Source organism: Cloeon dipterum, chromosome 4 (assembly GCF_949628265.1).
Source record: "Cloeon dipterum chromosome 4, ieCloDipt1.1, whole genome shotgun sequence".
NCBI lineage: Eukaryota > Metazoa > Arthropoda > Insecta > Ephemeroptera > Baetidae > Cloeon > Cloeon dipterum.
The window spans coordinates 15,810,481-15,827,978 of NC_088789.1; the positions used below are offsets into that span (position 1 = coordinate 15,810,481).

The 17,498-nt window shown below is 40.4% G+C and overlaps 5 protein-coding genes across 7 annotated transcripts; 2 read left to right on the top strand and 3 right to left on the bottom strand.

Moving 5' to 3' along the window:
- The first annotated feature begins 240 nt into the window (after positions 1-240).
- On the top strand, positions 241-4,329 carry LOC135943293 (ufm1-specific protease 2-like). The gene is made up of 8 exons (XM_065489757.1): positions 241-383; positions 512-799; positions 855-1,247; positions 1,312-1,414; positions 1,467-1,724; positions 1,874-2,017; positions 2,403-2,783; positions 4,019-4,329. The coding sequence occupies exons 1-8, from the start codon at positions 336-338 to the stop codon at positions 4,228-4,230; spliced, it is 1,827 nt and encodes a 608-aa protein (XP_065345829.1). The 5' UTR covers positions 241-335; the 3' UTR covers positions 4,231-4,329.
- On the bottom strand, positions 3,995-7,735 carry LOC135943294 (arylsulfatase B-like). The gene is made up of 8 exons (XM_065489758.1): positions 7,522-7,735; positions 7,018-7,177; positions 6,736-6,962; positions 5,581-5,839; positions 5,357-5,526; positions 4,923-5,196; positions 4,687-4,868; positions 3,995-4,634 (listed from the first exon to the last, which is right to left on the bottom strand). Exons 1-8 carry the CDS (start codon positions 7,714-7,716, stop codon positions 4,341-4,343), a joined length of 1,761 nt encoding a protein of 586 aa, XP_065345830.1. The 5' UTR covers positions 7,717-7,735; the 3' UTR covers positions 3,995-4,340.
- A 1,178-nt stretch (positions 7,736-8,913) lies between these two features.
- On the top strand, positions 8,914-11,270 carry LOC135943296 (uncharacterized). 3 transcript variants are annotated; one of them, XM_065489761.1, is made up of 6 exons: positions 8,914-9,220; positions 9,281-9,486; positions 10,251-10,386; positions 10,440-10,603; positions 10,836-11,073; positions 11,129-11,270. In XM_065489761.1, exons 1-6 carry the CDS (start codon positions 9,166-9,168, stop codon positions 11,200-11,202), a joined length of 873 nt encoding a protein of 290 aa, XP_065345833.1. In that variant the 5' UTR covers positions 8,914-9,165; the 3' UTR covers positions 11,203-11,270. The 3 variants fall into 3 exon arrangements, with proteins under 3 accessions (XP_065345833.1, XP_065345832.1, XP_065345834.1); XM_065489760.1 differs by having other exon boundaries at positions 8,915-9,220; positions 11,123-11,270; XM_065489762.1 differs by having other exon boundaries at positions 8,916-9,220; positions 10,440-10,573; positions 11,123-11,270.
- On the bottom strand, positions 11,251-15,260 carry LOC135943295 (uncharacterized). The gene is made up of 4 exons (XM_065489759.1): positions 15,089-15,260; positions 14,277-14,664; positions 12,749-13,076; positions 11,251-11,955 (listed from the first exon to the last, which is right to left on the bottom strand). The coding sequence occupies exons 1-4, from the start codon at positions 15,243-15,245 to the stop codon at positions 11,734-11,736; spliced, it is 1,095 nt and encodes a 364-aa protein (XP_065345831.1). The 5' UTR covers positions 15,246-15,260; the 3' UTR covers positions 11,251-11,733.
- A 265-nt stretch (positions 15,261-15,525) lies between these two features.
- On the bottom strand, positions 15,526-16,923 carry LOC135943300 (uncharacterized). The gene is made up of 10 exons (XM_065489766.1): positions 16,820-16,923; positions 16,664-16,766; positions 16,561-16,610; positions 16,327-16,498; positions 16,249-16,271; positions 16,161-16,196; positions 15,985-16,105; positions 15,831-15,922; positions 15,751-15,778; positions 15,526-15,695 (listed from the first exon to the last, which is right to left on the bottom strand). Exons 1-10 carry the CDS (start codon positions 16,886-16,888, stop codon positions 15,643-15,645), a joined length of 747 nt encoding a protein of 248 aa, XP_065345838.1. The 5' UTR covers positions 16,889-16,923; the 3' UTR covers positions 15,526-15,642.
- Positions 16,924-17,498: the final 575 nt, after the last annotated feature.

Sequence of the window (17,498 nt, forward strand, 5' to 3'; positions counted from 1 at the left end):
CGTCACCCCGAGGCTTAAAATTATTCATATGGTAAAGTTACAGTTTCTTCCGGGTTACACATCTCGCCAGTTCTTATGAGAATACCATGTAAAAGTAGGGGTGGCAAAAACTGTAGCTTTTCCATATATTTAGACACAAAATTCGCGAGAGTCGAATATTAAAAAAATCTCTTTAATGCACCCAAATTGCACTACCACACAATCCTCTTTGCACGCTCAGTTCCCGCTTTATTTCAAAATATAGGTTCATGATCATTGGTCGAACGTCGAACAACCAGGCAAACAGGTCAATCACTTTCATCAGCTGCAGCTGGCTGGCATAAACACACACAGCTATGGCTCCTAAGCCACGACGTCTGATCTTGTCAAATTTAGTTTTCGAGGTATTTCGTTGTTTAGTCTATTATACTAACTCGTGATCGCAAATAAAATCTCCTTCGTTATAAGTTTTGAAGCAAATACACACAATCCTAGCTGAATTGACCTTTAACCTTTTGTTTCCATTGCACAGAAATTCTCCAACACAGCGCAAGGATTCGGCTTGGCATATGGCCTGATAAACGACGAGCAGTGCTATGTTTTGGGCTTTTTACTGGCTGATGAGTCGTCGACAGTAGCTCAGCTCTTGAGCTCTGACTCGGGGAGCTTGTCGTTGACGTCCGAGCTGCTCAAATGCTGGGCGGCGTACGAGAAAACACTGCCAGCCGGCGTTCACATCGTCGGAAACATTTCCGTCCCAGGCGCAGACGACTCATTGGTGAGCGTCGTAGAGGCGGCGATACCGGACATTATCGAGGAGGTGTGCACGAAATACTAAATACAATTACAAATGACTGAAATTATTCAAATTCCAGGGTGTGTACCACTGTCCGGAGGGAGGCTCGCCCCTGACTCTCGTTTTCAAAGATGGGGTCATCAAGGCGAGCATGGTGGATGATTTCATGCAGAAGGAGGAGATCGAGTACGAAATAGTGCCGCTCTCTGATGTGCTGGACAACTTCATGCTCGTGCACTTGAAGGGCCAAATTCCCATCAGCTCTGAATTAAGTGACAAAGCCATTAACGAAGAAATGACAGAGCAGATATCTCGCGCTTCGATGGGTGTGCACAGTTTTCGATTCAAACCAGACGTGTTTCTGAACAGCCCTGACGAGGTTAACGGAGGTGATGAAGGTCAAAAGGCTGCAAGCTTGGTTGTCCAGGACGGGGAGGGCAAGAAAAAGAAAGCAAGGCCCGGATCTGAAATGGTGATTTATTTCAGGCCAAGGCATAGTTATGTTCAAACTTTAAATTAAATTTTCGATGTTGCAGGAGGTTGTCAGTGCTGAACTCTTAACAAAGCCAATCAAATTCATAGAGGCCAACGAGATTCATAATTTCGCCAAGTGCGCTCCTTTCGTCCAGCACAAAAAAGGTAGGAAAGGATGAAATGGGAATTTTCGACACATTACGACTCTTTATTAAAGGTAACTTTGAGATGGTGAAGATCGGCTTCAATGTGGACGGCCTGTGCTACGTCCATAAAGAAAAGCCAGTCATCAAAATGTATCCGGCTCTTCAAAGCTGTCTCACCCGCCAACTTTTCTTGGCGAAAAGTTGCTTGCTCAAGGAACTGAACCAGAAATGTGATATCAGTCTTCCCATCTCCATGCATTTCCTCTCTCCCCAAAACGGGCATTATCTCACCACGGCATTTCCCGAACAATCAGATGATTCTGCTCTAGGTAAATGCCTTAATATAATTAATTTATCAGCTTCTTTTGAATGCGTCCTCAAGCTGTTTGTTTAGATTCCAATAATCAATAATAAATTTAAATGTCAAATGAAGCTAAAATTTTGCTGTTAATGAAGACTAATCTTTTTGGTATTTTAGAGGAAGATCGAAAGACCCTTCATGATGCATTTGTCTTGAGCAAAGACAGGCCTGTGTTCCGGAAAGGCTGCAGGGTCACTATCAAAGATGACCAACCGAAAAACGCTCAGCTCATCAATCCCCATGTTGGTCTTTCCCCAGGAAGTGAGTTTCCCCATTTTTCTGTCCTAAATATTAATATTATCTAGCATATTTGTTCATCAACAAATTTTGAACAAAAAGGGCTGTTAATTTTAGACGATCAGCAAGTTTTTCTGATCTTCCAATTGTCATGGGACGATCAAATGAGTATTTTCTATTACAAGTTAAATCACACTTATAATCGTCTTAAACTGTAACAAAAGGTTAAGCTATATAATATGGAGTATGCGTGTGCAAAGCTCTGTTTAAAAAAACCCCTTTGTTTATAAAAAAATATGTATAAAATCATAAACTTAAAACATAGATAGTAGATACTACTTGCCAGTTTACACAAAAAACACAATTCATCTCTATCTTAGTTTTTCATCACACGCACGTTTTATTGCAGTCAAAGACGCGGAAGTAGCTGTGGTTTATGGCCGATACGCCTACCACCACTACATGCAGGACAGCTTTGACGACAACGGCTGGGGCTGCGCGTACCGCTCACTGCAGACGCTGGTGTCGTGGTTCCGTCTGCAGGGCTACACAGACAAGCCGGTGCCCAACCACAAGGCCATCCAGCAGTGCTTGGTGGACATCGGTGACAAGCCTCACTCGTTTGTCGGCTCCAAGCAGTGGATCGGCTCCACCGAGGTCAGCTTCTGCATGGAGTCACTTCTCGGCGTCACGTGCCGTATCATGGCCGTCAACTCAGCTGATGAGCTCTGCAGCCGAGCTGATGACCTTCTAAGACACTTTCGCAACCAAGGAACACCCATTATGATAGGTCAGTTAAAGGTTATGCATTTTAATTATATTTGAAAAGTGCGACCACTCGAGGTTGTTTTCATGTTGAATATAATTAAAACCAGGCTTCATCCTCGTTGTCAAATTAAAGAGAAATTCGTCTTCTTTATTTCTCGACCAGTTTCGACGTCACCAAGTACGTCCTAATCATGAGTTACAATTACAATCAAATAACAAACAATACAATAATGTCACATCTAAAATCATATAAATTCCATACAATTTTTAAAAAAACACCCACCTATTCATGAGGCACTTGAGGCAAGCTCCAAAGACCAAATGTAACAAATTCTAAGCCACCCCTTTGTTAAATAACACGCACATCTCACAGGTGGTAGGGAACCTTTTTGTTCCGTGAGCTAAATTTTCCCCTTTCAGCGCGTAAAATATTTTTCCACACATCACAAAGCAGGTGGCTTGGGTTACTAATAACGTTTTCTGAGCATTCCATTGCAACCGCCTCCAAAACTACCCTCTTCCACAAATTTGTTTCTTGCTTCAAAAAAGGACTTACGTTTGATTGGAAGAATGTGGAAATTTTGAAGCAAGAAACAAATTTGTGGAAGAGGGTAGTTTTGGAGGCGGTTGCAATGGAATGCTCAGAAAACGTTATTAGTAACCCAAGCCACCTGCTTTGTGATGTGTGGAAAAATATTTTACGCGCTGAAAGGGGAAAATTTAGCTCACGGAACAAAAAGGTTCCCTACCACCTGTGAGATGTGCGTGTTATTTAACAAAGGGGTGGCTTAGAATTTGTTACATTTGGTCTTTGGAGCTTGCCTCAAGTGCCTCATGAATAGGTGGGTGTTTTTTTTAAAAATTGTATGGAATTTATATGATTTTAGATGTGACATTATTGTATTGTTTGTTATTTGATTGTAATTGTAACTCATGATTAGGACGTACTTGGTGACGTCGAAACTGGTCGAGAAATAAAGAAGACGAATTTCTCTTTAATTTGACAACGAGGATGAAGCCTGGTTTTAATTATATTCAACATTTTAATTATGTTAACAATATAGCTGCTTTTGTAATTTGATATTGAAAAAATTTTCCATTTTGTTAATCTTAAGTTTGCCAATTTGGTCCTATATTAATAGTCAAATTTTCAAATAAACCTATACTTTCTTAATTTTATTATTTGATTTTTAATTAATGATATCATAATTGTCACATATTTTTGAGCTCTAATCTCTAATATCAATTCTCTTGCAGGTGGCGGGGTTTTGGCGCACACCATCATTGGAATCGCCTTCAACCCAGACACTGGAGATCTGCGTTTCTTAATTCTAGATCCGCACTACACGCAGGGTGAAGACCTCACGGTGATTCAGACCAAAGGCTGGTGCAGCTGGAAAGGTCCTGAATTCTGGACAAAGACTGCTTTCTATAATTTGTGTATGCCTCAGAGACCCACCTGCCTTTAGCAAATCCAACAAGTCTGCTGGTAAAGTGTTGCGTTTTTGTTGTTTTATACATTATATAATTTCTCTAATTAAAATTAATGGGTATTTTGCTCCAAAAAATGTTTTTCTTTTTAAGCTTCCAGTCTTTTTTCTGGGAACACGAGATGAGATTTCAAGTGGGGCGGGTCTTTGTAGTCTTTCCAGTTGGTCCACTCGTATCGCCAAAACTTGGGGTTACTCAAGGGATCTCCCACCTGATTTCGAGGCTGCACTGCTGTCTCGTTGCAAGTCGCCAAAAGAGACTTCAGGTGGTTCACTATGTGTGGATATTTTCTGGCCAAGTTAATTGCCTCACACGGATCTTGTGACAAATCAAATAGACAATCTTCTCCTTCTAAAGGCTTGCAGATAAATCGGTCATCATCCTGCAAATGACTGCTGAATAAAACTCGCTTTAAAGAGTTTTGAAAAGCTCACAGGAGGGCATGTAACCGTTGCTAGATTTCTCAAATTTTTAATCACGAACTTATTTGGTAAAGGCCTGGTTGTGCGTTTCAGAGCACTTGCTGCTTCACTCGTTTGAATACCACGCAAATCGTACTCCCCCTTGCGGCCCTCTGATCCAATCGAAACGTCATAGCGTCCTTTCCAAGTAGTTCCTGATCGGGAATGCCTTCATTTATCAAATATAGTTATTATTAATTTGTAAATACCCGAGAGTAACTTGTATCTCCCTTTTCTGACGGCGGAAATGTTTCTGAGGTCGTCAATTTGGACCAAAATTTGGTCGTAGGTGTCGCGCGAGGAGTTATTCAGCGCCGGCCAAATGTTTTTCCCGTCAATTCCGTCCACGATTTTTCCACCCGCGGCCGCAAGCAGAGTCGGTAGCCAGTCTTGGATACTGCAGATCTTGTTGAAAACCTTGTTGGCTTCTTTCAGGAGCGGACTCCAAATTAGACCCGCCACCTTCACGCCTCCCTCCCAAGTCTATAATTTAATTTATTTTATTTTCGTAATAGTTATTATTTACGAGGCTGTGATAATTTTTCAGATAAAATCAAATATGTAGCGAACTGCTTATTTTTCCGTAATTCCACACTGGGGAACCTATATTTAATTTCAACTAAAAAAATGGAAAAAATCTCACTGTGTCTTTTCCTCCTCTAAGGGGCCAATTGCTGGCAACATTTCGGTTGTAGTTTGCGCCCGCACCCCCGTTATCAGAGCTGAAGATGACGATCGAGTTGTCAAGCATGCCCTTTCTAGAAAGCGCGCTAATGATTTGCCCGACAGACCTGTCCAGCAGCCAGACCATTGCTGAAATTTTCGTTAGTGTTTAGTCTCCTCTCTATTGCTATTTGTGCATTTCACCTGCGTAAATTTGCCTGCGGGCGTCGGGAATATTTTCCACCTTGAACTTAGCCACGATGTCATCGGGTGCCTGCAAAGGAATGGCAGGGTTTCCAGCGTGCGGTGCCGAATGCGAAACCACAAGCAACATGGGCTCAGATTCGTCGTGTGCGTCGATCAGCCTGACAGCCTCGTCCGAAAATAAGGTGGTAGTGTAGTTTCCAACCAGGTCCCTCCTCGTCATCATGCCGCTTTTCAGGTCGTGGCCCCAAAAGGCAGGCTGGAATGATTATTCAAAAAAGGATGTTTTCATGAGAGATTTGATTTCGTCTGCAATTTTTAACTTTTTGTTGAGCAGCATTTTTATTTTTTATTGTGTTATGTGGGTGCTATAAAAGTGTCCAAATAAGAAAGGAAAATATCACATAAATATTCATATTTTCGAAAACCAGCCCGTTGGCTCGCTTTGTTAATTCACTCTCAGGAGTGTCAAAGCAATGGGAGGTATTTGAGCAGTTCGGAGATCTAATACTGGCTACGCAATGTCAGAGATGGCAAAAAGTGGTTAGTTTAGTGACTCGAAATGCTCAAATTTCTCAACGGGCTGGGAGGCACCGGCGCCGACTCGCTACTTGCTGGTTTGCACCTTTCCAGCATGCATGATTTGGCTTCACGGGACGAATGTCTAGCGTTTCAATGCAGTCCTCGGTGCGGACTGCGGAGGCAAGTGGCCCTTCAGTGGGCTGGGTCCTTGTGCGGCCTGGTGCACTCCGTTCGCGGTGTTATTGGGACCTGGGGGTTTCATTCGTGCTAGTGCAGTGCGCGCCCTTCCCGGTCTGAGGACAGGGATAAAAAGAGCAAAAAGAGCATGGGATGAAAGGATGAAAAAAAGGATGAATAGTGAGAAATCAAAATTGCACGATCAGTTGATTTTTACCCTCGGAGCATGTTCGGGGTTACCCATGAGGTCAAATAAGATCATCAGAATCGGTAAAAAATTAATCTAGGCGTCATGGTAGCCCTCGAGCTATTAATTTTGTAGTGACGCTGACGGGCTCTGCATTTATCCGATCTTTAAAATCTGCACACCGTTGGAACGTCCAAGTCAAGAGATTTCAGAATGTTTGCATCTCGACCCTTCGGAAGTTAAATTTGATGTCTGTGTCGGTGACTTACCGCCTCCTCAGAGTTGTGGTCGTAGTAGTCAGTGTGGCCGCACCAGTAGCCGAAATGCGAGTCAAAACCCCGGAATGTCGGTGTGTACTCCTTCTTGAAATGGCCCAGGTGCCACTTGCCCACCAAATGCGTCGCGTATCCCAGGTCTTTGAAGTACTCAGGGAGCAAACGCTCTTCCAGCCCCAAGCCCCACGGCTCAAAGCCGTAAATGACTTCGTGCTGCATTCCTATAATACGCGGAAAAGACTTTTTAAGATTCTCAATTTCCAGCTTTAACTTTACCAGTGTGAATGGGATGCTTCCCTGTAAACAGAGCCGACCTAGAAGGCGTGCAGAGTGGTGTTGCATAGTAATCGTTCAGGATAATTCCCGAGTAGGCAAGAGCGTCGATGTTGGGCGTTGGAATTTGGTTGCTGCCGTGGAATCCGACGTCGTTCCATCCCTGATAAGAAGATTTAATTTAAAAACTGTATTAACCAACTACAATTGACAGATGAAAAGGCTTATTAAACAAATAATATTGCTCTTAGACACGCAGCCAAAGTAAAAATATCAAGTCCTGTATTAGATTTTATGGTTCCTCAAGGAATGTTGAGGATATTCAAAACGTCATCACTTCAATTGCTATTCAAATGCCTTTGATTGGAAAATTTATTCCTTCATAGAGCTCTCAGAGTGTCCTGTTTTTATAAAGCTTATTTTTTATTTATCTCATTATATTGATAGGCTCTTTGAAGAAAACCAAGCTTCAGTCAAAATATATTTTAAAATAATATAAAAATTTACCAAATCATCAGCCAGAATAAAAATAATGTTGGGTTTCGTCGATGGCTGCTCTTCAGAAGAGGTGGCCCGCGGTACGAAGAAGGACAGAACTACCAGGATGACGAGCATCGCAACTGTCGAAGCGACGAGCACGACCACGAGTCTGCTTCTGAGCCTGCTTATATTTTTCATTTCCGTCGCTTCTGCTGACATCATAGCGTTTGGTTGTTGTTTAATGCCATACCGGATCACAGCTGGGATTTGAGTAACTCTCAAATCGCACACTCATATCTTTTCATATTTAATAAAATAGGATGAAGTACTGATAAGGTTGCGATATTGATAAACATTCGCTTGCGCAAAGGCAGCAGTGATTTTTATGCACTCGAGTAGGACAGATGAGAAATCGCTAGGTAAGCGTTATTCTGACCTTTTTCTTTCTATTTTGTGAAGACTTTTCACTGTTTACTTCGCCTATGGGTTGAGCGATGAGTGAAATATGTATTCTATTTCCTACGGATTTCCAACAGTTTTGAGTGCTGAAATGGTTGATACGATTTATTCGTTTTCGCATAAAAGCTATTATATTATTATTAAACACAAAAGATATGCAGATACTAAATGGAAACTAAATTTATTTTGCCAAACTCTAATTCATTTTTAGTCCTTGAATATGAATGTGCAAAAAGCTTATGAACTAAAACAAATGTGGTTCACCGACTAAAAAATCGATTTAATAGTCAACCACGGAAGATCTCATGGTCCTGAGCAGTCGCCTGATAAGTTTATGGAGAAATAAAGTTGGTTTTTCTGTTTGCTATTTACTAGAGGAATTGAAAACATAAAACTTGACTATACCTAAAATTAATATATTGTCAATTTTCGGTTTCAAAATACATTTTTTTTGTTAATTGCTGATTATCCTTTCCATTCATGTGGAAAATTTGTTAAATTAAATAGCCTGTTTCAATCAAAGACCAGGGTGTGTTACCAGTGATATTTGGGCTTATGATGGTTATAAGAGCGGATAACTTTTGTTCATCGAAAAGAAAAATATGTATAATTTGAATTGAAGATTAAAATTATAATCCAAATTTATTTTTTTGATTTCAATCGGGATGACCTATCAAAATAAAAATTTTCCTTTCTACTTTTCCAAAGCCAATAAGCCCTATATGTATTCCATTTAATATATACACCACACGTTTGAACTCTGAAGAAACCAATTAGGGTCTTCTCTTTGAGTGACAACGTGACACTGACGTGATAGCCGGAACTCTGATATAATGTCAAAAGATGTATAAAATAAAAGATATAAATATATATGAAATAACAATTAAAAATAAGTTTGACATGCTGATTTTTTCCATTTTAACTCCTCGAAGTTTCCTCTTGTAAAAGAAGCGGGGAAATTTCGCCCCGTGTTTAATGAACAAATAAATGGTAGCGAAAACAACCACTTTGGCCAAATCCGAACTTGTGCGCATTCTACAATGCAACACAATTTTCCACCTCTCTTATCGTCTTAGCTGGCACCGGCGGGGCTTCTCGCCTCCACCTCGCAGGTAATCATATTTTAGTCTGTCGAGCGCGTCGACTGCTTGCCCCAGTTCCCATTTTAAAATGACGCCAATGCCGAAAAACGATTCCTGAAAACATCAGGCGATGGCGGCCGAATTCGTGGCCACCGTCTTCCTGGCCCTGCTCGCCCTGTTGCACAGTGAGTATCGCTCCTAGCGGACAGAAAGGGGTGAAACACACACACGCAAAACGTTTTCAGCCGTGTGCGGCCTGAAGCTGCTCATGTTGCGAGTGCCATCGCAGAAGCTGAGGGCCCACGACGTCACTCTCAAGTGCATGTACGACCTGGAGAACAGCACCCTCTACTCCATCCAGTGGTACAAGGATGGCTCTATGTTCTACAGATTCGTGCCGGCCGACGAGCCCCCAGGACAAATGTTCCCATTGCCGGGGGTCTCAGTGGATGTAAGCATTCAAAATTGAAAAATCATTTGGATTGTTCAGCACAATTTCAAAAGCAGCTAACTGAAAAATTGCTTACAATTTAAACAAATTCTTTTTAAAACTAGGTGAAGATTTGAAGTTCAAGTCAATTTTTTTACTAATCCAATTTTTTACTTCACGTTTAAAAAGGAACCAAATTATTTCACCTGCAAAAAATAAAAAAATTTAGACAAATTATCAAAATTTGTTTTTCTAAACGGATAAATTATACGATAATGAATAAAAATTACTGTAAAAAATTTATATAACATGAAAAGAAAATAAAAATTTTTGGTACTCATTTATGTTGCCTTATACTAAAATAGCTGGCTTTTCCATTTCAAGGTGACACAAAGGGTCAATCGATTTGAATGAAACTTAATTAGCTTTCAAATGCGGCTTTGAGTTTGCTCATTTTGCTCCTCTTGAAGCTAAGATAATCGAATTTGAAGTGGTGTTTTTCGAAAACCTGCAACTTTATGCTCCTGTAAGCTAGGCAATTTTTCATTTCAGAAAAATGAAATACTTACAGTTGATCAACTTCCTAGAGCCAAATCAACGTACCAAAAGTTTCATTACAATCGATTGACCCTTTCCAACTTTGTTTGACTCAATAGGAATGGAAAAGCCAGCTTTAAATTTTGATAGCAGACAGCGCTCTACAGACGTATATTTTTAAACGATCTTGAGTTTACTTGTTTCAATTTTAAATTCATTTTATTGCTTCACTGAATTATTTCCTTCAGCTGCAGCACAGCAGCGACAGTCAAGTGACTCTGCGGCTACTCGATTTGGAGAGTAGCGGCACATACAGGTGCGAAGTGTCGTCGGAAGCACCCAAATTCCTCACAGAGGTTGCTGAAGCTTACATGAACATAATGGGTAAATTACTTCTTAGTCTTGTAAAATTTCTCTCTAATGTTTTACGTCCGCAGCACTGCCAAAAGACGCGCCCACAATCACAGGTATGAGGCTTAAGTACAATGAGGGCGACCCGATAAACCTGAACTGCACTTCGTCCCCCTCAAAACCAGTCGCAGTTCTAACTTGGTTTATAAACGGAAATCAGGTGGATAATTCCGACATATCTCAACGTAGGGTTAGCACCTTATCTGATGCTCATTTTTACACGTGACACTTTTACAGTCAGATTTTTTTGCCAAGTCAGAGGTATGCAACTCGCCCGACTCACACGTTACGCCAGTTGCATCCGCATTTTTTTTTAAATTTCGGTCTTACTTCCAATTGTGGACATTTTTTGAAATTCACACTAGCAGACACACAAGCGAGGCTTCGAATCCGCGGTTCGAATCGTAATGTCCGCCTTTTAGATAATCCCAACGGGCAAGGACAGCAAGGATGGGCCCTTCTTGACGCAGTACCGGCCGGTCGTGGACGATGAGGGCCTCGAGCATGTCACGCTGGGCCTCAGGATGGCCGCCAAGAAGAAGTTCTTCAACACCCTGCTGCACAGCATGAAGGTCAAGTGCACCGCCAGCATGGGTCAGCTGATGTGGCACGTCAAGCACGAGGCCCGCATCCAGTCAACCAACGCTGCCTCCTCGCAAAGTGAGAATGTTCGCGATTTTGCCCCTCTCGTCGTGACCAACGTCTTAAGTTCCAGGTCCGGAGAAATGCCACGTTTGGCTTGTTTCCGTCGTCACCTTCCTCATCGCTCACAAGTTACTGGATTCTTAGCTGATAGTTTGTATCGTTATGAAATTGTATAATAAAGTATCACGTCAGTTGTTGGGTATGGATTTTTACTTTATTGTTTTCTGTACAACAAATATAATTACGCAGACGGAGACGGAATCAAAAGCAAAAAATACACGCGACTATCACAATTAATGACACATTAAAAGATTCCTTAGCATCTTTTCTACTAATAAAACACTCATCGTATATGTAGATATTGCTAATTACTAGTCTCTAATGAGTTTTTAAATTGTTTTATAATCTGCCTCTTCACAATGCGAGTTCCGCCAGCATCGGTGCCTTTTCAATTACCCTGGATAATTTTTCAAGCGATGCTACCAAAGTGTGAAAGGAACGGCAAAAATTTTGCAAATGAATATCACATTTTCACTTATAGTTTCTTAAATTTACGTAATCGAGATCATAGCGAGTATCTTTGTCATTCAGTCGTAGATCGAAACAGAAAATGCAATAAATTGTCTAATAATTAAATATTGAAATGCATCAATTTGTGCACGAAAAAGGTAATTTTTAGATGTGAAGCTGGTTGCGTTGCCTCATCTGGTTCAGCGGGGGCAGATTAGGCGCGTCGATTCTCGTCGGGGGTGAGACCATGGGTCGGGCGGTGCCGAATCGGCTCAGAGTGCTTTGCCTGGAGAAGGAGACCTCAGCTAGGGGGAACGACTCGGATGGCATGTCTTCGTATGCGTAGTCTTCGAACGCGGTGTTGTCAAAGCTTGACAGTTTGCCCATCTAAAATACATCAATTTGAAATTTTTAAAAAGTGAATCAAGAACAAAGTTTTTGAAGACTGTAGATTAAATAAAAAATATGTTATATCTGTACATTATTAAATTAACTTGTTTACAAATAATGCAGTCATTAATAGTAAAATTATTTGATATTATTGTTTTAAGTATTTCTTTTAATTTCCAATATTCTGTGTTAAACAAATTTCCATTTAAAGCACTACTAATCACACTCAGGAATGCTATATTACTTAATGTTTAGCTCTGTCTTCATGCACCGGGTGATCTTCGAATTAGGGTAGTTTTCCATTTGGTAATATGATCAAAGGGCGTTAAATACGATGAAATCAAGTCCAGAAATGAGTTTCTCGTGGTGAAAATAATATTAAATGACGCCATACACGCTCAGTTCTGACCAAGCTAATTTAACTCAAAAACTAACGCGGCGAGAAGGAGGTGAGTCTCAGCAACTAGTTCATATTTCGTCTAAATCTGAGGACCCGTGCCAACAGGTTGCCCATAATGTTTATTTCAATCCTTATATATGTTTAAAAAAATAACTTACTTAGTTAATTTCACGTTATAAATTGATCAATTTGAACAGAACTGTCAAATAATCCTAAGTAAAAGTCAGAAGAATATTACTTAATATCACTTTATATCACTTTATATGTAAGTCTTACGACAAATTTGAAAGAACAAATTTTTCCCGGTTAAATTTAAAATTGTAAACATTACAATGAACATTTAAAAAACATTTTCGCTGTAAGTAAAAACAGAAAAATCAATTAATGCACCTTAATATCAGGAATTTCTGCGTAGATCTGCGACTCAGGGGTGCCCGGTTCGCTCTTGTTGGTGGTGGTCGGCGGGGGGAATCGCGGGTCAAGGGCGCCGTAGTAGCCGAAGCCAGGTGCCGTGGGCCGACAGAAGTCGACACCGTGGTGCAACCGGTGGTCTGGCGGCACCGCGAAGTGCGCCGTAGTGCCTTTCGTGGTTAGGGCGGCCCAAAGGGCGTGCGGGTCGTTCGGCTGTCCACAGCAGTGGCCGCTCAGCTTCACCGGACGCAGCTTACCCGCCGCCGCCGCTCGCGACGCCTCCATCTGGTTCTTGCGGCTCCGCTGACTGAAATTAAATTCATAGTTTTTCAAAACTGAAATCAATGCAAAAAATACAATGAACTTTTTGAAACGAATATAAAAAGATATTGCTGCATTCTAGAATGTTTGATCATTAAAAAAATATAAAAAATTAAAGAATTTATTTATGTGTTAAATTGCAGGTTCAATATATTTGGATAAAAGGCAATATCAGCCATATATTGTATAAGTTGGACAAAATTTTCAAGTCTTGATATAACCATCTTGACTTTAATTTATACTATGTAGATTGTGATAACCTGAAATTTTGAGTACTAATTAAGCTTTCTCAGCAATTAGTTTTTGAAAACAAAATAAAAACAAATCTTAGGAACTTTTGAAAATATCAAGTTTAATCAAACTTCGTTTGAACTAACTTTTAATGCCATACAACTTTAGCGAGGTAAATATTTTTCTAAGTAAAGATAACAAATGTTCAATTTTAAGTTTTAAATCATATTTCAAAAAAGCAGCGCATTTTTTCTACTTTTCGAGCTAATGAAGATAATGTTATACAAATTAAAAATCAATCTGGCCTGACATTATTGCGAAAAAGTGATATTTTTATATTTCAGGTTAAAGGTAAAAACGTGGCTTTTTGGGTCGAAATTCAAAATAATGTGTGCTTCCTGACTAGCCATAAAGGTTTCAGGGTATTAACACCAACTCATTTCATCCCTCATCCACCCCTCGCCTTACACAAATTACTTAAATTTTCATGAGCTTATTGCCAGTAGCTGCCCCGGATGTTTGAAAATATTCTTAAAAATGGTTTTCAAAACCTCCGCCTCATCAACTCCAAACTCACCCCTTGAATAAAGCGGAATAAAGCAATACAAGTCCCCATCAATTAATTAAATTAAACAAACAATGTTTTTAAATCCCTTTAATAATTTTTTCAATATGATTCCAGCCTAAATATTGCTACCTTTTCTAAATCATTCGATAATTATTTAAATTTAAAGTAAGTCGTTTAAATGAAATTATAACTTTTTTCTTGTTCCCCGAATAGTCCAACTGATCATTTTGACATCAAGATTTTCCGAGAGAAGATATATAAGAGGTGCAGAGAACCCAAAAAAACGATTGACAAAATAGAATAAATCATCCCCCCCCCCTCGAAAAAAATACTTCATAAATTACTTCGAGACATCATGCACCAGCAATATTTTCAAAAAGCACTAACTGTTTGCACTTGAGGAGTGCGAAAGCGAGTAATGCGCCGAGCAGGAGGACGGCCACGCTGGAGCCAACGAGCACGAGGAACCAGGTGTCATCGAGGCTGACGGCGCCCTTGCGAGAAAGCTCGACGTACTCGACGCCAGGTGTGTTGGACCAGTCGCAGTGCGGGTTGCACGGCGGCACGAAGTGCTCATCGTCCTCCTCCAGGTACAGGCTGTTGCCGCTCAAGTTGCCCTGCTCCAGCAGCAGCGGCGCCATCTGCAGGAAGCTGGGCAGCGGCGGCGGCGGGATCTGCAGGATTGTGTCCGGCGGCGGTGCGTCCACCACGCACCCCGCACACCCCGTCCAGTTGAACGGCAGCTCGGCCGTTGCCTCCAAAACGGACATCATGCCTGCAAAATCCATATTAACAATCGAGAAAATAATATAATTGAAATCTGGAATTAAAAATATATATTTATTTTAGGAAATAAATATGAACAGTGTGCACGCAGCAAATAAATTTTGCCCAAGGGGATTATTTATTTTTGATAATCTTGGAAAATACGAGTCATTTTTGGAAATTAATTAAGAATTTCGGTCTCAAAACATTTAGATCTACATCAAATTGAAATCGTAAGTTAGTGCAAAAGAACTAAAATAAATAAAGATATGTTTTTCGACGCATTAACTGCACTTAATGCAGCATCATCCCTTAAATTAATACTATCACTGCCTCGTCCTTTAGTGCTGTTTAACGTAAACAAAGACCACCCTCCGTCGGCTAAAAATAACCCAATAATTGCGTTCAGCAAAACGAGCAAAATGTATACGCACCGAATATTTGTGTTGTTGCGATTGTTTTGGCACACACGGAGCTTTCCTTGCTAGCAGTCGAGATGGACAGCAGACATGGGTATTGATTTTCGCGAAGCCTGCTCGCTAGCGAAATGAGCACGCACGCGCGCCCCGTGCGCACCCTCTGTGTCCGCATGGTGAAGCCACCCTCTTCCCCTCGCCCCTAGCCGCACGCATGTCCCGCAAAAAAGCGCCGGCGCTCCTTCGCTCGATCACCACGCTCTGTCCGAATCGGGGGTGCGTCACGCCATGACTTTTCGACACCCCAGTGTCGCTCGCACTTAAACACCCCCCGCAGCCCCCAAGTGATTATTAACTCGACGAGATAATTTGAATGCAGTTCTAGAAAGACAGGGTTTAACCCGCTATTTTTTAATATACTCTTTAAAGGTTTTTTTAATAAAACAACAAATATATGCAAATAACAGTGTGAACTTAATATTTATTAAACACCGCGATATCAGTTCTTAAAAAAGGTTAAATTTACAATAAACGTAGTATGGCGAAAAGTGTTTTAAATGCATCTTGAAATATTAAACGATTTCGCAGTACCGCAAATTCAGTTTACCCTGGTTGCAAGAAGTGCCTATAAAATGAATAAAATATATTATATGATTTATTATAAATCAGGTGAAACACACTGTTGACTGTTTTGTTTCGTGGACATTCCTAGAGATAACAAAAAAATATTTAAGATTTCAACCTTGCTAATTTAAATTACATATAGAAATTGCTTTCGTAGACACTGCACAAGCATGAGGGGGCGAATGAGACATTTGTTGGCGGGTGTCTTTATCGTAACCAGCGGCAAATCTGTGAAAATTAATCATTAGCGTCGGTGGCATGAGGTTCATCATATTCAGTTGAGAACCAACCTTCCACATTGAGCCTGCAGTCGTTAATTATCGACTCCATTCTCCTCGCAGCAACTGATTTCACTTCTTTGGTAAGCTTGGTCATCAGCTTGTCGTAATTTACTGTTTTGCTTCTAAATATCTGAATTTTTGTATCAGAAATAGTTATTATATTTGAAAATTATCATGGAACTAACTAGTTTTTCCTGTCTAAAGATGCATTCCACGAAGCACTTTTAATTATTTGATTCTAGAAACGTTTGAATTTAAAAACTAATTTTTTACCATTGCTGGGCCGAGAGTGCTTCCTGATAATATGTGATAGCTTTAGTCAGTATGGGATAAATTGTTTTTAGTATTAACTGATGAAGGACGATTTAAGGTTAATGGCATTTGTGTCTCTCGATTGGTACCAATTGAGATTGTAGTTCACCAAAAAGCTGTCGTAACCTCTGATTCCCCTCTTGTTGCACTTGGCGATTGAAGCGTTACCGAAGAAAATCTCTCTGTCCTTCTTGCAGCAATCAAACAAGTTCTTCACATTCACCATAAGGTACGTATCAATTTTAATCTGGTTAGGATAATTTAAAAAAATACGTTAAATTTTTGCCGAGAACATTGAAGCTTGTCTGCTGCAAATTCGGGATCTGCGAAAAATCTCAATAAACAAATGAGAATAAAGTTATTTCAAGGTGAAAACCCGCATAGTTCAGCACATCCCTGGTCGTATTCATCCATTCTGCAATAGGACCTGTGTTTCGGTCTTTGGCGACGTTGATGCTGTTTTTTATACTTGCCGATTCCTGCAAAAACACTTTACCATAGAGCCAACTGCAGAAAAACGTTGTGAAAATACCAATTGTAGCCACAGGGCTGAGAATGTGAGCGAGAAAAGAACAAAAATCGAATTTTGTAGTTCCCCCATGTTGATGCACACATTTGCGCCGTTTTCAGAGTTGTTGTGGACTGAAAATAAGGGAGATCGTTGAGAGTGCGGTCGCTTGGCACTTCCGTTTTCCTCGGCCTCGTTCGTTTTTCACTGTAGCGGGCCATGAATTTTGCTCAAATTGAAGGACGCGTTTCTCAGCACCACCGAGGTCGCTGTAGCTCTGAAGGCTTTGATAATCAGGTTACATTCTATGGTGAAGTAAATATTTATGAGACATAATATAAATGATTCACTCTTTAAAAAACCCAACCAAAAATTTCCTAGAAATTTTACTTCTAAAAATGCGATTAATTTATCATTTGTGAATTTTGTCTTAAGGAGGGTGGGCGGCAACACTCACAGTTTCATAACTTATTTTTTTAATCGGCGTTACCGGCAATTGAGCCAATTTTAAACTGTCGGTGTATGCAGAATGGACTTTATGCAAGTTCTGCTGCTGTCCACGTGCCAGATTTAATTTCTTTATGCCGTCCATCATAATAAAAACCGCGTGGAGTAAAACCACTACTTTGTAAAATTTATATTAATTTTACTATATTTTTTTGTTTATGAAAGATAATGGTTGTGCGAGTAAAATGACTGTGTA